General features: G+C 44.2%; 1 protein-coding gene across 2 annotated transcripts in view; it reads left to right on the top strand.

Annotated features, from left to right (window-relative positions):
* LOC134359279 (histidine ammonia-lyase-like) overlaps positions 1–25,211 on the top strand; it is a 58,703-nt gene extending 33,492 nt beyond the window's left edge. For both annotated transcript variants that reach the window (XM_063072246.1, XM_063072244.1), the window contains exons 18-20: positions 8,050–8,158; positions 11,363–11,432; positions 21,380–25,211. In XM_063072246.1, coding sequence (XP_062928316.1) covers positions 8,050–8,158; positions 11,363–11,432; positions 21,380–21,439 — 239 coding nt within the window. In that variant the 3' untranslated portion in view covers positions 21,440–25,211. The remainder of the gene's footprint in view (positions 1–8,049; positions 8,159–11,362; positions 11,433–21,379) is intronic.
* The last annotated feature ends 1,535 nt before the right edge of the window (positions 25,212–26,746 follow it).

Genomic DNA, 26,746 nt, shown 5'->3' with positions numbered 1-26,746 from the left:
TGAAAACTTTGGATTCCACTCTACTCATCCTCTGTAATCATAATGGGATCCAAATTCTCATAATAATCTTTACCCACCCTACAGGCCCCAGTCTGTACTGAACTGTTAGTCTCATTGACCTGCACGTGGCCAGTAGCTTCCCATACCTCTCCCATGCACGTGTGGGCACCACAGTAGCGTGCTGCTTCATGTGACACTATCACATTCCAGAGTCCGAGGTTCAGCTCTGTAAGGAGCCTCTGCACCCCTACCCCGTGGAACACGTCGGTTCCCTCTGGGTGCTCCGGTTTCCTCCCACAAGCCAAAGGCGTACTGGGTAGGTTAACCGGTCTTTATAAATTGTCCCATCATTAGGTTAGGGTTAATCGGGTTTGTCGGGGGTTGCTGGGGTCGGAGGTGTGGCGTGAAGGGCCAACTCCACGCCGTATCGCTAAATAACTTAACAAATACTTATACAAACTTTTCTTAAGTGTTGATATCGAACCCACATCCACCACTTCTTCTTTGGCTGCTTGTTCCGTGCCCTCACCACCCTGTGAGTTGAACTTCCATCTCAGGGTCCCCTTAATTATTTCACCTCTAATCCTTAACCTATGACTCTAGTTCTCAACTCACCCAACTGAAGTGAAAAAACCTGCTTACATTTGCCCTCTCTATACCCCTCATGATTTTGTATGTCTCTATCAAATTTCCCCTCATTCTTCTACGCTCCAAAGAATAAAGCCCTAACCTATTCAACCTTCCCCTTGTACTTGGGTCCTCAAGTCCCGGCAATATCCTTGTAAGTTTTCTCTCTACTCTTTCAATCTTATTGATACCTTCCCTGCAGGTTGGTGACCATTATGTGCGTGGTTATTAGATGGTCTATAATAGAATCCCATTAAAGTGGCCATCCCTTTCGTAATCCTCAGTTCCACCCATATAGCCTCAGCAGATGGGATCTCCAGTCTGTCCTGTCTCAGCACTGCCATGATATTTTCCCTGACTAGTAAGGCCACCCCTTTCCCTTCATTCCCACACACTCTATCAGGTCTAGGGAGAAGGAATGGGATGCTGAATAGGCAGTAAGCGCAGAGCAGCCCTGTGGCCATTCCCCTCAGTAATAAATATACATTTCAGATACTGTTGTGCCATGGAGACCAGGTTACTGGCACTGAGCGTAGGTCCATGGTGCAGAAGGGAAAGAGGGAGAAGAGGGGGGCGGTAGTGATAGGGGACTCAGTAATGAGGGGAACAGACAGGAGATTCTGTGGATGTGAATGGGACACCCGAATGGTATGTTGCCTCCCAGGTGCCAGGGTCAGGACGTCTTGAATCACCTTCAAGGCACTTTAGAGGGGAGCAGTCAGATGTCTTGGTACATACTGGTGCCAATGACATGGGAAGGAAAAGCAAAGAGATCCTGAAAACAGAATTTAGACAGCTGAAAACAGAATTTAGACAGCTAGGTAGAAAGCTGAGAAACAGGACCAACCGGGTAGTAATTTCTGGATTGCTACCCATGAAACCCACCAGTGAGGGTAGAAACAGGATGATTTGGCAGATAAATGCGTGGCTGAGAAACTGGGGCAGGGGCAGAGCTTCAGGTTCTTGATTTTGAGATCTCTTCTGGGGGAGGTATGACCTGTTCAAAAGTGATGGGTTGCACCTGAACCTGAGGGGAGGCAATATTCTCACGGACAGGTTTGTTACAAATGTTGGGGAGGGTTTAAACTAATTTGACAGGGAGATGGGAACCAGACTGAAGGGACTCAGGATCGGACGGATGGTAAAAGTCAAAGATAACGTGCAGTCTGACTGTCAGGAAGGGCTGGGAGATGATAGGACAAAATTGCCGCTGGCAGGGTGAGTTTCAGTGCATTAGGGATGCAGAATCCAAAAGGGTGGCAAATACAACACTCAAAGTGTTATATCTCAATGCATGGAGTATAAGAAATAAGGTGGTTGATTTTGTACTTTCACAGATTGCCAGGTATGATGTTGTGATCATCACTGAATTGTGGCTGAAGGATGGTTGTAGTTGGGAGCTGAATGTCCAAGGTTACACATTGTATCGGAAGGTTCGGAAGATAGGCAGAGGGGGTGGCGTAGCTCTGCTGGTAAAGAATGACATCAAATCATTAGAAAGATGTGACATAGGATCAGAAGATGCTGAATGCTTGTGGGTTGAGTTGAGAAACTGCAAGGGTAAACGGACATTGATGGCAGTTATATACAGGCCTCCAAATAGAGAAGGCATGTCAAAAGGACAGTGTTATATTAGTCACGGGAGATTTTAACTTGCAGGTTGATTGGGAAATTCAGGTTGGTAAGAGACTGAGTTTGTTGAATGCCTATGAGATGGATTTTTAGAGCAGCTTGTTGTTGAGCTTTCTAGGGGATCAGGTATACTGGATTAGGTGTTACGTAATGAACCATAGGCGATTAGGGAGCTTAAGGTAAAGGAATCCTTAGGAGGCAGTGATCACAATATGATACATTTCAATTTGAAATTTGATATGGAGAAAGTAAAGTCTGATGTAGCAGTATTTCAGTGGAGTAAAGGAAATTACAGTGGTGTGAGAGAGGAGTTGGTCAAACTAAATTGGAAGGAGATTCTGGCAGGGATGTCAGCAGAGCAGCAATGATTTGAGTTTCTGGGAAAAATGAGGAAGGTGCAGGATAGATGTGTTCCAAAAACAAAGAAATGCTCAAATGGCAAAATAGTACAACCATGGCTGACAAGGGAAGTTAAAGCTAATGTAAAAGAAAAAAAAGAGAGGGCAAACAACAAAGCAAAATTACTGGGAAGGTAGAGGAGCGGGAAGCTTTTAAAAACCTACAGAGAGCAACTAAGATAATCATTAGGAGGGAAAAGAAGAGATATTAAATTGAACTAGCAAACAATATCAAGGTGGATAGAAATAACTTTTGCAAGTATATCAAAAATAAAAGAGAGATGAGAGTGGATATAGGACCGCTAGAAAATGAAGCCAGAGAAATAATAACAAGGGCCAAGGAGATGGCAGATGAACTAAATGAGTACTTTGCATTAGTCTTCACTGTGGAAGACACTAGCAGCGTGCCAGCTGTTGAAGGGTGTGAGGGAAAAGAACTGAGTGCAGGTACCATTACAAGGCAGAAGGTGCTAAAAAGCTGAAAGACCTATAGGTGCTTAAGCCATCCGGACCAGATGAACTGTACCCTAGGGTTCCGAAAGAGGTAGTGGTAGAGATTGTGGAGGCATTAGTAATGACCTTTCAAGAACCATTGGACTCTAGCATGGTTCAGAGGACCGGAAGGTTGCAAATGTCAGTCCGTTCTTTAAGAAAGGAGGAAGGCAACAGAAAGGAAATTATAGACCAGTTAGCCTGACCTCAGTGGTTGGGGAGATGTTGGAGTCAATTGTTAAGGATGAGGTTATGGAATACTTGGTGACACAGGACAAGGTAGGACAAAATCAGCATGGTTTCCTGAAGGGAAGATCCTGCCTGACGAGCCCATTGGAATTCTTTGAGGGGATTACAAGTAGGATAGATAAAGGGAATGCAGTGGATGTTGTATATTTGGACTTTCAGAAAGCCTTTGACAAGGTGTCACACATGAGACTGCCTACTAAGTTAAGCACCCATAGTATTATAGGAAAGTTACTAACATGGTTAGAGCATTGGCTGATTGGTAGGAGGCAGCAAGTGGGAATAAAAGGATCCTTTTCTGGTTGGCTGCCAGTGATTAGTGGTGTTCTGCAGGGGTCGATGTTGGGACAACTTCTTTTTATGCTGTATATAAATGATGTAGATGATGGAATAGATGGCTTTATTGCTGGGTTTGCAGATGATACAATGATTGGGGCAGAGGCAGATAGTGTTGAGGAAACAGGTAGGATGCAGAAGGACTTAGACAGATTAGGAGAATGGGCAAAAAAGTCGCAAATAAAATACAATGCTGGAAAATGCATTGGTAGTAGAAATAAATGTGTGGACTATTTTCTAAATGGGGAGAAAATTCAAAAATCTGAGATGCAAAGGGACTTGGGAGTCCTTGTGCAGAACGCCTTAAAGGTTAACTTGCGGGTTGAGTCAGTGGTGAGGAAGGCAAATGCAATGTTAGCATTTATTTCAAGAAGTCTAGAATACAAAAGCAGGGATGTGATACTGAGGCTTTATAAGGCACTGGTAATGCCTCACGAGTATTGTAAACAAATTTGGGCTCCCTATCTAAGAAAAGATGAGCTGGCATTGGAGAGGTCCCAGAGGAGGATGACTAGGATGATTCCAGGAATGAAAGGGTTATCATTCGAGGAATGTTTGATGGCTCTGGGTCTGTACTCACTGGAATTTAGAAGGATGAGGGGGGAGCTCATTGAAACCTTTTGAATGTTGAAAGGCCTAGACAGAGTAGATGTGGAAAGGATGTTTCCCATGGTGGGGGAGTCTAGGACAAGAGGGCACAGCCTCAGGATAGAGGGCTGTCCATTTAAAACAGCGATGCAGAGAAATTTCTTTAGCCAGAGGGTGGTGAATTTGTGGTATTTTCTACCACAGGCAGCATTGTAAGCCAGGTTTATAAGACCACAAGACCATAAGACATAGGAGCAGAATTAGGCTATTCAGCCCATCAAGTCTGCCCAGATCCCACTCAACCCCATACACCTGCCTTTTCACCATATCCTTTGATGCCCTGACTGATCAGGAAACTCTCAACTTCCACTTTAAGTATACCCACAGACATGGCTTCCACTGGCGTCTGTGGCAGAGCATTCCACAGATTCGCTACTCTCTGGGTAAAAAATTCCTCCTTACCGCTGTTCTAAAAGGTTGCTGCTCAGTTCTGAGGCTGTGCCCTCTGGTTCTAGATACCTCCACCAGAGGACTCATCCTCTCCTCATCCACCCTATCTAGTCCTTTCAGTATTTGGTAATTTTCAAAGAGATCCGCTCCGCATTCTTCTAAATTCCAGTGAGTACAGGCCCAAAGCGGCCAAATGCTCCTCATATGTTAACCCCTTCATTCCCAGAATCATCCCCTTGAGCCTCCTCTGGACCCTCTCCAATGACAACACATCCTTTCTGAGATATGGGGCACAAAACTGTTGACAATACGCCAAGTGCAGCCTGACTTGTGTCTTATAAAACCTCAGCATTATCTCCTTGCTTTTATTTTCTATTCCCTTTGAAATAAATGCCAACATTGCATTTGCCTTCTTTACCACAGACTCAACCTGTAAATTAGCCTTCTAGAAGTCTTATATGAGATCTCCTAAGCCCCTCCGCATCTCTAATGTTTGGACCTTTTCCCATTTAGATAATAGTCCGCACTATTGTTCCTTTTACTAAAATGCATTATCATACATTTCCCAATACTGCATTCCATCCGCCACTTTTTTGCCCATTCTTCCAATTTGTCTAAGTCGTGCTGCCATCACATTGCCTTCTCAGCACCACCTACCCCTCCACCTATCTTCATATCATCAGCAAACTTTGCCACAAAGCCATCAATTCCAATATCCAAATCATTGACAAACAATGTGAAAAGTAGCGGTCCCAATACTACCCCTGAGGAACACCACTAGTCACTGGCAGCCAATCAGAAAAGGCCCCCTTTATTCTCACTCTCTGCCTCCTGCCTGTCAGCCATTCCTCTATCCATGCCAGTATCCTTCCTGTAACACCATGGGATTTTATCTTGTTAAGCAGCCTCATGTGTGGCACCTTATCAAACACCTTCTGAAAATCCAAGTAAATAACATCCACTGCCTCTCCTTTGTCCACACTGCTGGTTACTTCCTTGAAGAATTCTAACAGGCAAGATTTCCCTTTATAGAAACCAAGCTGACTTTGACTTATTTTATCATTAGTTTCCAAGTACTCCAAAACCTCATCCTTAATAATAGACTCCAACACTTTCCTAACCACTGAGGTTAGACTAACTGGCCAAAATTTCCTTTCTTTTGCCTTCCTCCCTTCTTAAAGAGTGGAATGACATTTGCAATTTTCCAGTCCTCTGGGATCATATCAGAATCAAGTGAATCTTGAAAGATGATGACCAATGCATCCATTATCTCTTCACTGACCTCTCTCAAGACTCTGGGATGTAGTCCATATAGTTTGGGTGACTTATCCACCTTAAGACCTTTGAGTTTGCCTGCATTTTTTCCTTTGTATTAACAATGGCACTCACTCCTGCTCCCTGACACTCATGGACCTCTGGCACACTGCTAGTGTCTTCCACAGTGAAGACTGATGCAAAGTACCTATTAGGTTCATCTTTCATGTCCCCCATTACTACCTCACCAGCATCATTTTCCAGTGGAGGTATCAACTCTCACCTCCCTTTTACTCTTTGTATAACTGAAAAAATGTTTAGTATCCTGCTTTATACTGTTGGCTACTTTGCCCTCATATTTCATCTGTTCCCTATTTATGGCTTTTAGTTGCCTTTTGTTGGATTTTAAAAGCTTCCCAATCATCCAAGTTTAGCTACCTTATATGCCCTTTCATTGGCTTTTATGCAGTCCTTAACTTCCCTTGTCAATCACAGTTGCCTACCCCAGCCATTTGAGAACTACTTCTTTTGTGGGACATATTTATCCTTGTGAACTATTCCCGGAATGCTCCCAGGATGCTGGGTGTATTTAAGGCGGAGATTGAAAGGTTCTTGATTGGCCATGGCGTCAAATGTTATGGGGTGAAGGCCAGGGAGCGGGGCTGAGGACAGGAGAAAAAGATCAGCCACGATTGAATGGTGGGGCAGACTCAATGGGCCAAATGGCCTAATTCTATGGTCTAAGACAGAGGAAAATTTGAACAGTGAGCTTCTGGTAACTAATCTAAATCTGTGTCTTCCAGAAACTGATCTATTAGTGGAAACGATGCTTCTAAGTTGTTTCTTTCAAATGATCTCATTTTGAACATCTATTTAAATCTCCCTTTTTATCTTCTACACTGGAGGAGAATCAGCCTAACTTCTCAAGTCCCTGCAGTTAACTGCCCGTTTTTGGGTAAGATGGGATAGTGGTTATATTAGTGACAAATAGTGGGACGCAGATGTACAAGTTCAGGCAGCCCTGAAAGTATGCAGGCTGGTGAAGATGGCTAATGGCATGCTGGTTGCTAAATACACGCAGAAAAAGAACGACAACGTAGTCGTAGGATTGAATACTTTTACTGAGTCATGTCAGCCATGATACACGCTGGGTGGGAGTGACAAACCGCGCCCAGTGAGACAAAACATTCGCACCCCCAAGGCTGCACAAAAAGAAAGCCTTCCATGCATTGGAGGCCCAATGGATTCACCATCTGAGTAATTGGCCGCACGTCTCACATTCAATCTGATATGGTTCATTGGTCTTCATCAGCCAGCCTTTCCAACATTTCTGTTTGGATTTCAGATTTTCAGCACCTGATTTTTTTCATTTTCATATTATATCTATATTATATACAGGTTTCCCCCACTATGCGAAAGTAGAGCGTTCCTATGAAACCGTTCGTAAGTAGAAATGGCGTAAAGCGAAGAAGCAATTACCATTAATTTATATGGGAAAAGTTTTTGAGCGTTCCCAGACCCAAAAAATAACCTAACAAATCATACCAAATAGCACGTAAAACCTAAAATAACACTAATATATAGTAAAAGCAGGAATGATATGATAAATACACAGCCTATATAAAATAGAAATAATGTATGTATAATGTATTTTCACTTATCAGAATCGGGAAGATTGAGCCAAAACTGATTTGTGGAAAAAAATTGGCACGTACACGCATGCGCACACACCTGCCCACGCAAAGCTTCACGGTCATGGTAGTCTTTCTCGGGGTAAACACAAGTTTAAAGCAGGCGCCTTTTTTAGGAAAAGCGAAAATCTTCTTTGGATTTCATTTGGTTAGTGAAAACAGGTACTGATGTAGGTCTTTCGTAAAAGCGAAGTGGCGTAAAGCGAACTTTCGTAAAGTGGGGGACACCTGTATATATATATGGATTTTGTTAATGTGTATATTCCACTTGTTATCAGATCACACTGGACTGATAGTTAAATGGCACACTCCTTGTGGGACATCTTTTCTTCCAGTGCTTGCTATCGAGCTTCTTGCAGCCTGTCAGGGCCTGGAGTTTGTACGCCCCCTGCACACAACAGAACCTTTGGAAAGAGTCTACCAGCTGGTTCGCTCAGGGGTGAAGTAAGTTAAACCTTTCACTCAGGTTAAATTTTCCGAACAGTTTAAACATTTTGAACAGGTTAAACGTTCCGCTCAGGTTAAAATGCCAAGTGTGATAGGAACAGACCATATAGGTTACACCAGCAGAGAATCAGAGTTAACCTTTCAGGTGAATGATCTCCTGTGCAGACATTTCCACAAGGTGATCATCGGTCTGAGATATTGCCTTGTTTCCCTCCCTATAGATGCTGGCTGACTGGCTATGTAAATATTTGCAGCATGTTCTGCTGTCAGCTCAGGTTTCCACAATCTGCAGTTAGATTAAGGTATTAGGGCATTGGTTATGTTAAAACTTAGAACTGTACAGCACAGGAACAGGCCTGCAGCCCTCAATGTTCAGCTGAACTAGTCATTTAAAGTCTAACTAAACTAATCCCCTCTTCCTTCACAATGTCCAAATCACTCCATTTTCAGCACACCTTAAGTGCTTCTATCAAATTTGCATTTACCACCATCCCAGACAGCATATTCCAGGTACCCAGCACTTTCTGTGTCAAAAAAAAACTTGCCCCATTTGGCAAATCTCCTTTGAATTTATCCCCATGTTCATGTGGCAAACGTTACTACCTTGTTGCTGGCTTTTTATACAGAACACAAACCATGGAACATTACAGCACAGTACACGTAGGATATGTACTGACCGTTTAATGTACACGAAGATCAATCTAATCCTTCTCTCTTCCATTCTGTCATCCCTGTGCGAACCTAAGAGTTTCTGAAATATCTCTAATGTATCTGCCTCTATCACCATCCACCATTCTCCATTCTCTGTGTAAAAAAAATCTACTTCCGACATCCCCCTATACTTTCCTCACAGCCTGAAAAGTACGCCCCCTTGTGTTAGTCAGTTCCGCACTGACGAAAAAGTCTCCGACTGTCTATGCCTCTTATCATCCTGCACTGTCAAGTCACCTCTCAACCTCCTTCGCTCAAAAGATAAGAGCCCTAGCCCGCTCAGCCTGTCTTCATAAGACATACTCTCTAATCCTAGCAACACACATCAAAGTAGCTGGTGAACGCAGCAGGCCAGGCAGCATCTCTAGGAAGAGGTACAGTCGACATTTCAGGCCGAGACCCTTCGTCAGGACTAACTGAAAAAAGATCTAGTAAGAGATTTGGAAGTGTGAGGGGGAGGGGGAGATCCGAGATGATAGGAGAAGACAGGAGGGGGAGGGATGGAGCCAAGAGCTGGACAGGTGATTGGCAAAAGTGATATGAGAGGATCATGGGACAGGAGGCCCAAGGAGAAAGAAAAGGGGGAGGGGGGTAAACCCAAAGGATGGGCAAGGGGTATAGTGAGAGGGACAGAGGGAGAAAAAGGAGAGAGAGAAAAAGTATGTGTGTATATAAATAAATTAATGACAGACAGGGTACGAGGGGGAGGTGGGGCCTTTTGCCAATCACCTGTCCAGCTCTTGGCTCCATCCCTCCCTCTCCTGTCTTCTCCTATCATTTCGGATCTCCCCCTCCCCCTCCCACTTTCAAATCTCTTACTAACTCTTCTTTCAGTTAGTCCCAACGAAGGGTCTTGGCCCAAAACGTCGACTGTACCTCTTCCTAGAGATGCTGACTGGCCTGCTGCGTTCACCAGCAACTTTGATGTGTGTTGCTTGAAATTCCAGCATCTGCAGATTTCCTCGTGTTTGCGCTCTTTAATCCTAGTTTTCTTTGGATGGAGAGTATCATTGGGGAAAAGAAAAAGATTTATTGTTGCTATGATCACTCACACAGAAGTGGACTGGTCATGGCCTAATTTATAAAACAGTATCCCAACTGTTGAACAGGATAGTGTGGATATGTTTTGAAATACCAGATTGGCAAGTGAATTTGTGGGCATATTTCAAATTTAGCAAATCCTTCTCTGCAAATTGAGAGAACAACAGTTTTATATTCTTTGTAAATACCTTTCAGGGGTTTTGAATAGAGACTTGAGGCTCACATTCTCACAGTCAACTACCTGACTAAATCTGTCACAGATGAGAACCAAAATCTGCTGTGACCAACAATCGTGGTTTGAGCTTCAGTTATTCTTTGAGTGTCAGTTCAGGGAAAATGCATCAATTGGTTTCCATTGGCTGAGTGAAAGTGAGATCTAACAGTTGTATTTTGTGACTGGGAGACAGTGCATTAGCTTTAGGCCCAAGGTACAGCTTGGTAAACTCTGTATAGTTGGTGACTAGAATACTAGGTAATCCTCAGCTCCAGACACACATTATACTGATCTCATTCCCATGAAATTTTCAGCCCTCCTCTCATGACCCGCCATAACTGTCTTACTTCGGTTAAAAATTCTTCCCAGTTGCGTCGGAGATAATCAGGCTGGTAGCACACCTCTTGTTTACATTCTCGAATATTGATGCTTCAGTCACGTTATTTGCCATCAGGGAGTGCAGCTCCCAGTATCAGTTCCTCCCCTCAAACCTTCTTCCTTTTGGGAAATGGTACTCTGTTTTCTTCCATCTGTGTGAGATGCACCTACCCTGCTCCCAGCTCTGCTCCACCCAGCATACGTATTGTCCATTTCCTTCCACAGATGCTCCAGATTCCAGCATCTACAGTATCATATGCCTCTGTCCTATCTGACCCCCTCACTTCAAGCGGTGACTGTTGCTAAATCATTTAGTGGTGTTAGGAAATAAATCAGATTCCTTTTATTTTTCTATTCCTGAAAGAAACTAACTGGAAAGTATAGAAAGCATCCCAATAGCTCAATGATCTTCCAATTCTATGGTTCATACTGTCCCTTCTCTGCTTAAATTTACCTACGCCGTAGAAGTGTATTGTACCGTGGCCCAGGCTTTATGCCAAACAGTCTGGGTCCTGTTCACCACAACATGGACATGATGGGCTGAATGGCCTGGGTCCTGTTCACCACAACATGGACATGATGGGCTGAAGGGCCTGTTTCTGTGCTGCGCTGCATTGCTCTTGGCACGAATCAAAATGGAGTTGTGAGGGTGGGTTGTTTGACCTCTGAAGTCTGTTCATTTGTGCAGATGTTGGAAAGGGAATGGGATCCACTGCTTTCTACAGCTGACGGTTTGCAGGAGTAGATGATGAGACTATAACGTTGGATAACCTCAGCATAAAACTCTGTGATGAGCACTGTCCGCACTGCCACTGGCATGCTGTTCCTCACTGCCTGTAAATCTTTCCCTTTTGCAGGCCCCTGGTTAAAGACCGATTTATGGCTCCAGACATCGAGGTTGTTCAGAGGTTGCTGACGGAAGAACAGGCAAGTTTCCATAGCTCCATGCATCCTGAGCTTGCAGAGACTGCACCACCACTAGATGTAGGAGCAGAATTAGGCCATTCAGCCCATTGAGTCTGCTCTGCCATTCAATCACGACTGATTATTTTTTAACTTCATTCTCCCACCACTCCCTGTAACCTTTAATTCCCCTATCAGTAAAGAACATAGGGATGTCTGCCTTAAATATACCCAATGACGGCATCCATTGCCCTCCATGGCAATGAATTCCACAGCTTCACTATCCTCTGATTGAAGAAATTCTTTCTCATCTCAGTTTAGAGGGACATCCCTTTCTTCCAAGACTATGGTCTTGGATACAAGACTCTCCTACTGATGGAAACTTCCTCCCCACATTCACTCTATCCAGATCTTTCAGTATCCATTAGGTTTCAATGAAATCCCCTCTCACCCTACTGAACTCCATCAGGTACAGGCCTGGAGACATCAAATACTCCTCATATATTGTCTTTCATTCCTACAATTGTCCTTGCAAACTTCCTCTGAACTCTCTGGATCTTTCAGTTGCTCTGTTTTACATTTCTAATTTGCTGTCCAGATCTAAAATTAGCAAGTGACAGAAGGATGAGTTTGGCTCTATAACTCTGTGATCACATCATTATCCATGCGTCTGAGCGTCAACTTGGAAACCTGACAGAGATCATCTCAGAGCCACTGCTGTGCAGCTGATTAGAGAGAGAGAGAGAGAGAGAGAGAGAGAGAGAGAGAGTGTGTGTGTGTGTGTGTGTGTGTGTGTGTGTGTGTGTGTGTGTGATTGCATGCATGTGCATAGCAGATGTAGTCAAGAAGTTGTGACCCTTGACCCTTTGTCCTAAAGGCTAAGATGAATCCATCCACATTAGCTTCTGAGACAGAATTCTGTGGGTTACAATCCCACTCCATTCAACCTTGCACAATCCAGATTGACCCTCCTGTGAGATACTGACTGGACACTGCTGTATCAGAAATGGTGCCTTTAGGATGAGACGTTTTGTGGTGATTCTACCTGCTTTCTTGGTAGACAGGGATGACCTCATTGCCCTCCCTAAAGATGAATAGTAGATCTTCCCAAAGGCAATGACCAATGATTGTTCAAAGTAAATTTATTATCAAATAATACATATAGTATATGTCACCATATACCACGTTGAGATTCATTTTCTTGTGGGCATTAACAGTAATTGCAAAGGAACACAACAGAATCAATGAAAAACTACACATCACACAAAAATGGACAAACAGCCAGTGTGAAAAAGATAACAAATCGTGCAAATACAAAAAGAAAAACAAAATAATAAGTAAGTAAGTAAATAAATAAACAATACTGAGAACATGAGGTGTAGAGTCCTTGAAAGTGAGTCCATTGGTTGGAATCAGTTCGGATTCGCGATGAGTGATGTTATCCGCGCTGATTCAGGAGCCTGATGGTTGTAGGGTAATAACTCGAATGTACAGATCTATTTCTTTTAGAGCAGTGCCCCCCACCCTTGGCGCTATGTATTGATCTGTTGTCTGTGTGTGCACTGTTGTTTATGTATGCCCACTGTTTTCTCTCTCTCTCGTTGCAACGTTAAAGCCATCTCCCGTGCACGTGGTTTTATTTAATCGATATGTGGTTGTGCACAAACACAACAAATTGGCGACGAGTACGAACCTGAGTGGTAGAGAATCTCACCAACAATTACAGGACAAACCAGCGAGAGTTAAACAGCATGAGAACACCATCACAGATGCTAACAAACGTGTTTGTACAGTACAGGTAACAGTGAAAGATGCGCTGAATTTAAAGTGAAAATAATGTGGCGATGGCTTCAGTCAGGAAAGTTGATGAATTTGATAGTGCTAATGAAGGCTGGGAGTGGTATATTGAGAGAGTTGAACTGTATTGTAATGTGAACAATGTGGATGAGCAAAGAAACCCCTGCACTTCTAGCCTAATGGGCCCAAGAACGCACAGTCTCTTATGCAGCTTAGTAACTCCTGAAAAGCCAGCAAACAATATTTTCAACAAATTTGTTACAATTTTACAAAATTACTTGAGTCCTAAACCGTTGGCAATAGCTGAGATATTTGGATTTTACAAAAGTAACCAGTCAAAAGATGAAAGCCTTTCTGAATATATTACAGAGTTGCACAAACTTTCCCAGTACTGTGACTTTAGAGATGGACTTTCTGATGCATTAAGGGACAGGTTTGTATGTGGCATGCATAGTCAAAGCTCTCAAAAAGGGCTACTATCAGAAAGAGACTTAACCTTAGACCATTGACCATTGCAACATTGTTAGAGACTGCAGAAAGGGATGCAGAAAAAAGGTTAGAACGTGAAATGAACAAAATGTCCCTGAATGGTGCAAAGATCAAAATATATTATATGCAGCAAATCCTCCCATGATGCAAATGACTGTTGGTTCAAAGAAAAAGTCTGCAGAAAGTGTCACAGACAAGGTCACTTAGGAATTGTACAAAGCAGACAAAAAGCACAACCGAGTGAAAAGTCTCAAAGACAAAACTAAGCAAATGCATTAAGTTACCGAATGTAAAACAGAATCAGACAACATAGAGTCTGAGAAAGGTGAACTGTCATGCCGAGAACTGCATATTATAACTGAAACAGATCACAAAATCATCTGGATCACATTAGATGTGTCTGGTGTAAAACTGAAAATGGAGCTGAATACAGGGTCATCTTTGTCCATAATTCCAGAGGCTGACTACAACAGACTGCTTTTAAGATACCATTAGAAAAGACTTCAGTGATGCTAAAGACCTACACAGGTGAAAAAGTCTTTCCCAAAGGGAAACTGGAAGTATATATGATGTATGAAGGCCAAACACAACAGTTTGAGCTTTGTATTGAAAAGTGGAAGACTTTTTGGATGTGATTGGTTGAGAAAATCCAACTTGACTGGCACTCAATGAAAATTCTCAGTGTGACATCAACAGGTAACTGCAGCCCAAATAGTAGCACCAACTAGAGACAGTCACAGCTACTTAATGCTAATGAGAAGGTGTTTGAGAAGGAGATTGGTAAACTCAAAGGCATGAAGGCCAGAATTGAACTGAATGAAACAGCAACACCAAGATTCCATAAAGTGTGCCCAGTGCCTTACACACTCTGTCCTAAAGTGGATGCTGAACTGCAGAGCTTGGAGACACCTGGAATTCTCTCCAAGGTTGAGTGGAGCGATTGGACCATGCCCATTGTCCTGGTGGTAAAGAAAGGGAAGGCCGGAGCTGTTCACGTATGTGGGGATTTCAAGGTGAGCATCAACCAGGTACTGCGTACTCCCCTGCCACGAATAGAAGACATTTTTGCGTCTTTGGCAGGTCGGGAGTGGTTTTCAAAGAGTGATTTGTCACAAGCCTATCTGCAAATGGAGATTGAGGAGTCAAGCAAGAAGTTCCTCACAACCTACACTCACAAGGGACTGTTCCAGTATAACCATCTCGCCTTTGGTGTCACATCAGCTCCAGCAAATTAGCAAAGAGCGATGGACCAAGTGTTCCAAGATATCCCAGAAACACAATGTTACCTTGAAAACATCACCGTGACTGGCAAGAATGATGAAGAGCACCTCCAGAACCCTGGTAAAGTGCTTACCAGGCTGAGTGAGTATGGTCTGCACGCAAAGAGAGAGAAATGTGAGTTTATCAAGAATGAAATCTCATATTGTGGACATGTCATTGACAAGTGTGGATTACATAGTCACAAAAGAAGATTGAAGCAGTGATACAGGCACTCAAACCAGAAAATGTGTCACAGCTCAGGTCATACTTGGACCTTGTAAACTACTACCACTGGTTTCTCCCAATCAGTGCTACAGTGTTGCACCCGTTGAATGCATTGTTACAAACAGGGACAAAGTGGGAATAGTCAGAAAGATGTGAAAGAGCATTTAGGGAAACAAAGAGACTAAAAACATCTGATGAGCTGCTCACCCATTATGACTCATCCCTACCTATCAGACTGGCGTGTGATGCATCCCCTTATGGCTTTGGAACCATTTTGTCACATTATGAGAGATGGATCTGAACGTCCGATTACATTTCTTTCAAGATCACTGATGAGTGCAGAATGCAACAGCATACTGATCAACCGAGAGGCCCTTAGTCTAGTACGGGGAATAAAGGAGATCCACCACTACCCCTACGGACAAAAGTTTACAGATCCCCAGCCCCTTGTGTTCATTTTCAATCCCAGGAAGGGAATTCCAGCAATGACTCTACCCAGTTACAACTTTGGTCACTATTCCAAGGAACCCACTCTTATGACATAGAGTTCAAGGGTATCAACCAGCACAGTCATATCTTCCACTATTGGCAACTGAAGAAGAAAAGTCTTCATTCTGTGACCCAGCAGAGGTGAACCAGTAGCCGGTCACAAATTCAGAAATACAAAAGGAAACAAGGAATGACCCAACATTGTTAAAAGTCAACGAAATCGTGATGCAAGGATGGCCAGCTCTATGTTCCCAGAATTCTTAGCAAGATGAGACCGACTGTCGATATGTCAAAGAATGTTGATGTATATTGTGATTCCCTCTAAACTGCGCAGCATAGAGTTAGAAAATCGCATGAAAGACACCTGGGTACAGACAAGATAAAGAGTCTCAAGTGGAGCCATGCAGGGTGGCTAAGAATAGATAAACAGATTGAAAACTTGGCCAAAAGATTTTTGGAATACCAAAATTTTCAAAATGCACCCTGCAGCCACTGTTATACCCGTGGGAGTGGCCATCGTCACCATGGCAAAGAGTATGTATTGACTTAGCTGGTCAATTCATGGACTCCATGCTTGTGATTGCTGTGGTTGTTCATTTGAAGTGGCGGGAGGTCACACCAACGAAGTCAACTATCTCCGAGAAGACTGTCTCTGCCCAGAGGACTATCTTTGCCAGAAACGGCTTACCCGAACAGATTGTGTGACAATGGACCACAATACAAATCAGAAGAATTCCGACTGTTCATGCAGAAAAAATATCATCAGACATTTCAATTCAGCTCCTCACCACCCAGCAACAAATGGGTTTGCTGAAAGATTTATCCAGACATTCAAGAGGTCCATTAAAGCAATGGATATGGAGGGCATTTCTCTGCAGCACAACATGGACGACTTTCTTTTTGTGTATTGGAACTCTGTTCATGTGACGACAAATCAAACACCTGCAATGCTGTTCATGAGCAGGAATCTGAGATCTCGCATAGACCCCCTGAAACCAGACCTCTGGAGGGAAGAGCAGAGTAAACAGTTCAGCCAGTTGCCAAGTGAAGCAGCAAAGAGCTTCCAGGTTGGACAGGAAGTCCTAGTGTGTGATGACCGAGAAGACGTGGACACCAGTAGGATAGCTACAAGAACTGGTCCACTGATGTACTCAATGGATGTTGGAGATCAGACATGGAGACGTCATGTGGACCAGATATTGGATGCTCAACCAAAGAACACACCTGAGTTGACTGCATCCAACAAGACGGACACTTTACAGTCACCGGACTTACCTCTCAGTGATGATCATGTCACCTACAGCAACGTGACACTGGCAACCGAAAATGTTGTCTTAGACAAGACACCTACCAAACCTGATGCCATTCAACAGGTTCAGAGGCGTTGTCCTGTAAGAAACGGAGAGCCACCCAAAAGACTGACCCTTTAGAACTGTGAAGTTAGTTATGGATTGTTATTGTGAAAGCGTTTTTATTTGAAAATGATTTGTGAAAGGGAAATTGAATGTTTGTACATAGACAGTTTTATGTTGCATTAATCTAGAGGGGAGGAAGTGTAATGTATGGATCTATTTCTTTTAGAGCAATGACTCCTCCCCTTTAGCGCTACGTATTGTCTGCACATGTCAACCTCGCAAGCACATTTCTCTCTGTCCCACTGCACTGTGAATATGCCAGTTGAAGCCATCTCCCACATACGAGCTTTTATTTAGTCGATATGTAGTTGTGCACAGACACAACAATGACTATTCCTGAACCTGGTGGTGTGGGATCTGAGACTCCCATCCCTCCTTCCTGATGGCAGCAGCGGGAAGAAATCATGGCCTGGAAGGTGGGGGCCCTTGAAGATAGATGCAGTTTTCCTGTGGCAGTGCTCCGTGTAGATGTGCTCGATGGTGGGAGGGATTTACCTGTGATGGACTGGACCCAATCCACTCCTTTTTGTACTATTTTTGTACCTTTGGTATTACTATTTGTTTGTCAGTCAATGTGAACAAAATCAATAATCAAAGCAGAAAATGCTGAATGTGTTTTAATGACCAGGCTCTGACCTGAAATGTTAAATCTGTTTCCTTCCTTATGGATACTATATGATCTGTTGAGCCTTTCCAGCACTCTGGTTTTATTTTAATCTCCAACACTTACATATTTGTCTACCTTCCCCTTGTGTTGTGTGTGTGCCAGGAATGGCTGCCCCATTTCCCAGATACACCTTATGTTCCGCTGAGAGGTGATTTCCTCCTTCCTTTTCTGTTTGGCTGACAAACAAAGTCAAAGTGGAGTTTATGTGTGTGTACAGGTGGGAAACTCCTTACAGCTGCATCACAGGCATATAGCGTCAGCTAAACAGCATTTACAAGAAAAAAAAAATTTGCCCGGCTGTTTAAGAAGAATACAATCAGAACAATAAAGTGCACTTTAGTGCAAAGTGGTCATCATTACGTTGCTATATCGAGGCAGGAATTAGAAAGTAAAGTCCTCTCCACCATTACAAGAGTATATGGTTGTGTGTGTACATGTCTGTGAGTACCCATGTCTGTCATAGCCTGCAAGAACCTTTTTAACAATTTCTGGTTCAGCAGTTAATGCCATTGCTGGATGTTAATTTTCTGTCCTTCTGCAAGGGCAAAGTAGCCCAGAATCCACAATGCTGATGTAATTCTCCTGTAAAATACATTCCACAACAGCTCTAGATTGTGAAACTGGGATCATACAAACCCTACACTGACAAGGGAGGTAAATCAGTAACCTGCAGGGAGTTCCTTCGGGTGCCCATATCAGCACTCATGACATGACCTTTGGCTGGGTAGTTGCAGTAGGTGACTGAAATTCTACACCATTGAGCACGTTCACATGGAGCACTGTCACAAGAAAACAGAGTCCTTCATCAAGGATGCCCACGATCCAGGCCATGCTCTGCTCTCACCACTACCATCAGAAAGGAGCTACAGGAGCCTTAGGTCCCGCACCACCACCAGGTTCAGAAACACTCATTACCCTATAACCATCAGGCCCCTGAACTGGCGTGGATAACTTCACTCACCTCAACACTGAACCCATTCCACAACCTACAGACTCACTTTCAAGGATTCAACAACTCATGTTCTCAGGATTAATTTTTCATTGGCACAGTTTGTCTTGTTTGCACATTGGTTACTTGTCAGTCTTTGTTTCTGTATAGATATTCAGAATTTCCATGGAATTTCTTTATTTTCCTGTGATAAAGCAAACCTCAGTTTGGTGCAGTATATGGTGATGTATACATGCACTGTACAATAAGTCTACTTTGACTGTCTGTCGTGCTCAGATGTGGTTTTTTCTACACTCCCGTTTCCCAACCTGGAACATCCAGTAATTAAGTACCGACCTTTCAACCTACCAAGAGAGCTCTCCTCTGTGATCCCGACCACCGTTTATACACCATCAAAAGCTGATGATATTGAATTCTGCCACCACCAGACGAGAAACAGTCGGTCCCGATGCATTTTAAGGCACAGTTAGGGAGTTCAGTCAGGCTTGTTTGGAAAAAATCTCTCCCAAATACCATCAGCATATAACCTGCAGCACCAGGGGTCCCAACACACTAGACCTCTGCTATACTATGACAAGGAATGCCTACGGTTCCACGCCCAGGCCACATTTCGGGAAATCTGATCACCTGGCTGTCCCTCTCTGACCTGCAGACAGGCGCAGGCTAAAGAGCAAAGCTTCAGAGATTAGGACAACACCACAGTTGGCACGGAATTTATAAAAGCAGTCGTAGATGAGTGTGTTCCCACAGAATCACTCAGTCTTCCCCAATCAGAAGCCCAGGATGAACCATGATATGCAAAATCTGCTGAGGGCTGAATAGTGGCTTTTGAGTGAGATTCAAGAGGTCCAGGTATGATTGTCGGAAATCCACCTCACAGGCAAAGTGGCAATTCCAGACTAAACAGAATCACTGAAGGATGCTCGATAGCTATGGCAGGGCTTGAATGCTATTATCTCTTACAATCAACATAGGTGTCAACAGGGCTTCACCTTGAGATGAGCTCAATGCCTTTAATGCTTGTTTTGACTGTCAAAACATTGAGGAACCTTCATGAATTCCCACAGCCCCAGACAACCCTGTGATTTCAGTCTCTGAGGTTGACGTGAGATCTCCTTCAGGAGGGTGAACCCACAGAAAGCATTCGGCCCAGACGGGGCAGCTGGCTGATTACTAAAGCCCTGTGCTGATCAACTGGCTGGAGTGTTGGCCAATATCTTTAACCTCTCACTTCAGAATCTGAGGCACTCACCTGCTTCAAGCAAGCTTTAATTACTTCTGTCCCTGAGAAGAACATGGTAATCTGCCTCAATAATGTACATCCTCTGAGATGATACTTTGAGAATTTGGCAATGAAACGTAGCAACTCTTGCCAGAGAAGAGACTCGGATTCAATCCAGTTTGCTTACTGGCACAACAGGTCTAAGGCAGATGCCATCTCATTCTGCACTCAACTCTGGAATATTTAGACAGCAAAGGTGCACACATCAGGATGCTCTTTATCGACTACAGCTCAACATTCAATACCATTAGCCCTTCAAACCTAATCAATAAGCCTCAAGATCTTGGTCTCAATACATCTTTGTGCAATTGGATCCTTGATTTCCTCACCTGCGGACCCCAGTCAGTTTGACTGGCAACAGCATCTCCTCCACAATTTCTAAAACAACAACCTTTCACTCAATGTCAGCAAGACCAAGGAGCTGATTATTGACTTCAGGAGGAGGAAACCAGAGGTCCATGAGACAGTCCTCATTGTGGAATCAGAGGTGGAGAGGGTCAGTAACTTTAAATTCTTCAGTGTTATCAATTCAAAGGATCTACCCTGGCCCAGCACGTAAGTGCAATTATGAAGAAAGTACAGCAGTGCCAGTACTTCCATGAAGTTTGCGAAGATTTGGCCTCTAAAACCTTGACAAACTTATATAGGTGTGTGGTGGAGAGTATATTGACTGGTTGCATCATGGTCTGGTATGACCAATGCCCTTGAATGGAAAATCCTACAAAAAGTAGTGGATGCAGCCCAGTCCATCACAGGTAAAGCCCTCCCCACCACTGAGCACGTCTACACGGAGTGCCGTTGCAGGAAAGCAGCATCCATTATCAAGGATCCCCACTATCCAGGCCATGCTCTCTTCTAACTACTGCCATCAGGAAGAAGGTACACACTAGCAGGACCCAGACCTCCAGGTTCAGGAACAGAAATTACCCCCCAACCTGAGCCAGAGTGGATAACTTCACTCAACTTTACTTGCCCAGTCATTGAACTGTTCCCACAACTGATGGACTCACTTTCAAGAACTTTTCATCTTATGTTCTCGATATTTATTGTTTATTTTTTTTCCCCCCATTTGTATTTGCAGTTTGCTGTCTTTTGCAGACTGGTTGTCTGTCCTGTTGGGGGTGGTGTTTCACTGATCATGTTACTTGGATTTACTGAATATGCCCACAGGAAAACAAATCTCAGGGTTGTATGTGTACTTTGATAACAAAATCAGAAGTTCAAAGTAAGTTTATTATGCGTGCAGTGAGGTGGGTTGAGGTGACAGGTCATTCTGAGTAGTAAACGTATAAACACATTGCTTCGCCAGCTCAGACCCAGAGTAAGGTACTGAGCCAAGTCATTCTCATCAGGCGCTGTGTTGGTTGAAATGTGATCCTTTGTGATTTCTGTTGACAGGTTTGGAGAGTTGTACAGCCGTACATGGAACATTACAGACAAGCACATGCACCAGAATAGTCATCGGCCGTGTGACAGCTGTCCAGCAGTAAATCGGCATTTTGTTGGACTTATGTGAGCAGAAATGTAAAGAAATTTGAAGCTGAAATATTGCCCCTCCACCCTAACACTAGAGGAAAGAAGAAAAAAAACAGGTTGTTCACCTGCTTGTCATGTCTTCACACAGAAGTTAACTAACCTGACAACTCAGCTCTGTCACTGGAATGATTCCGGAATTCCAAAGTTGGATACAGCATTTTAAAGGCATAGTCTTGGGATGTGGGCATCACTAACCCTGGGGAGTCATTGACTTAGTGCTGAGGAACTACCTCCCTTTAGAGCTGAACACCATTCGTTGAATGTCATACAGCATGGAAACAGACAACAGGTCCATAGCGACAAAGCCAGTCTTGTTTGCCTATACCTCTAAATCTTTCCTATCCATGTACCTGTCCAAACTTCCTTTCAAAGTTGTTGATGTGCCTGCCTCATTGCATCCTCTGGCAGTTTGTTCCATACACTGGCTACTCTGGTGAAAACGCTGACACTCAGGTTCCTGTTAAATTTCTCCCCTCTCACGTTACCCTTGTCCTCTAATTCTTGATTCTCCAATCATGGAAAAAAGACTGCATGCATTTATCCTATCTAGGACCCTCATGATTTTATACACCTCTTATAATCATTAATCCCACTGAATTAAGTCCCAAACTGCTCAACCTCTTTGCATAACTAAGTCCCTTGAGTCCTGATTACATCCTTGTGAATTCTCTGCGCTCATTATAGCTTAATGCTGTCTTTCCTGTAGTCATGTGACAACACAGAACACAGTTTCAGGGCCCGACCATTCATTGTGAAAGTCCTACCATGATTTATGTTCCCAAAATACAACACCTTACACTTACCCGAATTAAACTCAGTCTGCCTTTGCCTAGCTCGCTTATGCAGCTGGTCAATATTCTGCTCTAATCTTGATAACTATCTTCACTGTCTAAAACACCACCTACTTGAGTGTTTCCTTCAAACTTACAAACCATGATACAGATATGGATGATAAATAGCAATGAGCCTAGTACCAAACGCTGGGGAACGCTACCAGGTAGGGGGCCACCAGTCTGGGAAACACGCATTCTTCTAAACTCCAGCAAGTTACAGGCCCAGGTCACCAATCACCCCTCATATATTAACCGTTTCACTCCTGGCATCATTCCATAGTGAAGACTAACACAAAATACTGCTTCAGTTCATCCGCAATATCTTTGTCCAGCATTACTACCTCCCCAGTGTCACTTTACAACAGTCCGATATCACTCTCGTCTCTCTTCTACTTCCCCTTGGCCATCCAGTCTTGGTGTCATTGCTGATCAAGTTTAACACATTATCATCCAGATCAGTGATATAGATGACAAAAAACAATAAAGGACCCACATTCAATCCCTGTAGCACACCACTAGTCACAGGCTTCCAGCCTGAGAGGCAACCACCTACAACCACTCTCTGGCTTCTTCCGTGAAGCTTAATGTCTAATCTAATTTACTACCTTATCTTCAATGCCAAGCGACTGAACCCTCTTGGCCAACTTCTCGTGTGCGAGCTTGTCAAATTCTTTGCTAAAGTCCATGTAAATAACATCCAGTGTCTTTTTTTCATTAACTTTCCCAGTAACTTCCTCAAAAAACTCTGTAAGACTGGTTAGACACGACTTACCACGCACAAAGCTATGCTGATTATCCCTAATCAGTCCCTGTTCAACCAAATATTTATATATCCGATCCCTTAGAATACTTTCCCACTACTGATGTCACACTTGTTGGCCTATAATTTCCTGGCTTATTCTTGGAGCCTTTCTTAAACGACAGCTCTCCTCCAATCCTCCAGCACCTCACCCGTGGCGAAGGATATTTTAAATATCTCTGCTAGGGCCTCTGCAACTTCAGCACCATCCTCCCACAGGGTCAAAGAGAACAGCTTGTCAGGCCCTGGCGATTTATCCACCCTAATTTGCCTCAAGACAGCCAACACTTCCTCCTCTGTGATCTGTATAGAGTCTGCCACCTCGTTGGTGCATTGCCTCACATCTATAGACTCTCTGTCCGTCTCCCGAGTAAATACAGATGCAAAAACAATTGATTTAAGATCTCTCCCATCCCTTACGGCTCCATACATAGATTACCACTCAGAGGACCAATTTTGTCCCTTGCTATCCTTTTACTCAACATATCTGTAGAAGCCGTTAGGATTCTCCTTCACTTTGTCTGCTAGAACAACCTCTTGTCTTCTTTTAGCTCTCCTGATTTCCTTCTTAACTGTTATCTTGCATTTCTTATACCCCTCAAGTCCCTCATTTGTTGCTGTCTGCCTATACCCGCTGTGCAGCTTCTTTTTCTTACCCAGGGCCTCAATGTCTCTCCAAAACCAAGGTTCCCTAAGCCTGTTATCAATAAGACCATAAGACAAAGGAGCAGAAGCCGGCCATTCGGCCCATCGAGTCTGCTCTGCCATTTTATCATGAGCTGATCCATTCTCCCATTTAGTCCCACTCCCCCGCCTTCTCACCATAACCTTTGATGCCCTGGCTACTCAGATACCTATCAATCTCTGCCTTAAATACACCCAATGACTTGGCCTCCACTGCTGCCCGTGGCAACAAATTCCATAGATTCACCACCCTCTGACTAAAAAACTTTCTTTGCATTTCTGTTCTGAAAGGGCGCCCTTCAATCCTTAAGTCATGCCCTCTCGTACTAGACTCCCCCATCATGGGAAACAACTTTGCCACATCCGCTCAGTCCATGCCTTTCCTCTCCTCTCCTATGAACCAAAGCCTCAACTCCCCACTCCAACATTGGCCCATTCACACAACGCTGCTCCACTTAACCCTAACGTAAGTGCCTAATTATGTGCAATCCAATGTCTCCTTGGAAACTGACTCACAAAATGTGCTGACAGCTCCTGCTCGCTTCTTTTAAACTCTCCCTCTACACAATCTGGTGTTTCCTCCGGACTGTGACACACAAAATATGCCAACTGCTGCGGCTCGCTTCTTTTAAACTCTCCCTCTACACAATCCGGTGTTTCCTCCGGACTGTGACACACAAAATATGCCAACTGCTGCGGCTCGCTTCTTTTAAACTCTCTCTCCCTCTACGCAATCCGGTGCCTCCTCGGTACGATGGCGCGCAAAATGTGCTGACCATTTTCTCTCGCTTCTTTTACTCTCTCTCCCTCCGGTGTTCCCTCGGAAACGTGGCACGCAAAATTCCACAAGTGTTGAGGAGATCGAGAGCACGTGAAGCAGTATGGATGTAGGTGGGAAGGGACTAAACCAAGGGTGATAAAATGGAGGCAAAGTATGTGGGCACAAGTCCAGCAGGGCAGCAGCTGGCAGACACAATGGGTCTACCCTGACAGTCAGGTTGGTCAGGTAAAAACGAGGGTAAGGGAACTTTGAGGTTGGTAGCAGTGGATGGGCGATCTGCAGAGATGATAAGGTCCCAGACAATATCCTGATGGTCCTGCGTGGGTTCCTTTTCAAGTTGTAAGTAAGAGGAGGTGTCTGAGATTTGCTGCTGGCCTCAGTAAGGTAGAGGTCAGTCCACCTTACTACAACAGCACCCTCTTTGTCTGCTGGTTTGTTGGTGAGGTTGGGTCTGGAGCCTGAGCTGGTAGTGTTGATGTATGTGCTAATCATAAATAAAATGTTACATTTTCCATGCTACAGGAGGAAATTTATTGTGCAATCATCATGGACCCCTTCAACTGTGACTGGAATATATTAAATTGTCAGTTCTCCAAATTCATTGATTTGAACCATTGGAAGAGTGATAATACTGTTGGAGGGACAATCAGACTGGGCTTTGGACCCTGTGAGCAAGGGGAGGTGGAAGATGACATGAGGAGTGTCTATGTGCAGCACAGCATTGCCATGTGTTGACAGTAACACATCATAAGACTATAGGACATAGGAGCAGAATTTGGCCATCTGGCCCATCAAGTCTGCTCCACCATTCAATCATGACTGATCCTTTTTTCAAGAATGACTCTTGAGTGATGGGGAAAAAGAAGGGTAGTGAGAAGTAGGGAGATATTGGGGTGTACAAACAACCTTCTGGGTAGTTGTCTCCACAGCAAGGGTTGGATGGAGTAGGGTAGAAGGATAGTAGAGAAGTTGTGGTATTGAGATGTGGAAAGATGGGAGAAAGGGAGGACTGGAGAGAGGTGGAGGGGTGGGGACTGGACAGCTGGACAGTTTCTGGGCTGAATTACGTATGAGTTGGACAGTGGAAGAGTTGAGAACAGGGGGAGGGAGTTGTGATATATTGTACAATTGGATTCTTTTTAGTCCTTAAAATCTGGTGTGGCTGCCATGTGGAGATGGTGCATGTGGGGGAGATCCATGTGGAGGAGATCATGGTGGGGGAGATCCATGTGGAGGAGATCATGGTGGGGGAGATCATGGTGGGGGAGATCCATGTGGAGGAGATCATGGTGGAGGAGATCATGGTGGGGGAGATCCATGTGGAGGAGATCATGGTGGGGGAGATCCATGTTGAAGAGATCCATGTGGAGGAGATCATGGTGGGGGAGATCATGGTGGGGGAGATCCATGTGGAGGAGATCATGGTGGGGGAGATCATGGTGGGGGAGATCCATGTGGAGGAGATCATGGTGGGGGAGATCCATGTTGAAGAGATCCATGTGGAGGAGATCATGGTGGAGGAGATCATGGTGGGGGAGATCCATGTGGAGGAGATCATGGTGGGGGAGATCATGGTGGGGGAGATCCATGTGGAGGAGATCATGGTGGGGGAGATCCATGTGGAAGAGATCCATGTGGAGGGGATCATGGTGGGAGAGATCCATGTGGAGGAGATCCATGTGGAGGAGATCATGGTGGGGGAGATCCATGTGGAGGGGATCATGGTGGGGGAGATCCATGTGGAGGAGATCATGGTGGGGGAGATCCATGTGGGGGAGATCCATGTGGAGGAGATCATGGTGGAGGAGATCATGGTGGGGGAGATCCATGTGGGGGAGATCATGGTGGGGGAGATCCATGTGGAGGGGATCATGGTGGGGGAGATCCAAGTGGAGGAGATCATGGTAGGGAAGATCCATGTGGAGGAGATCATGGTGGGGGAGATCCATGTGGGGGAAGTATCCTTGGCATCACCTACAGCACCTTCAAGCATGTCACATATACAATGGGGGTCAGGCTGTTGTGGGGAGCACCACACAGAATGCACAGGTTCCTCACTGCTAGAGAAGGAACTTCTCAATGCCCTTCATGTCACTGGCTTTTTGCTGCCTCCTCCTTCACTACGAGGGATG

Source organism: Mobula hypostoma, chromosome 20 (assembly GCF_963921235.1).
Source record: "Mobula hypostoma chromosome 20, sMobHyp1.1, whole genome shotgun sequence".
In the NCBI taxonomy this organism is placed as follows: Eukaryota; Metazoa; Chordata; class Chondrichthyes; order Myliobatiformes; family Myliobatidae; genus Mobula; species Mobula hypostoma.
Note: the sequence above shows the minus strand (reverse complement) of the source record. Positions and strands in the feature narration are given on the sequence as shown.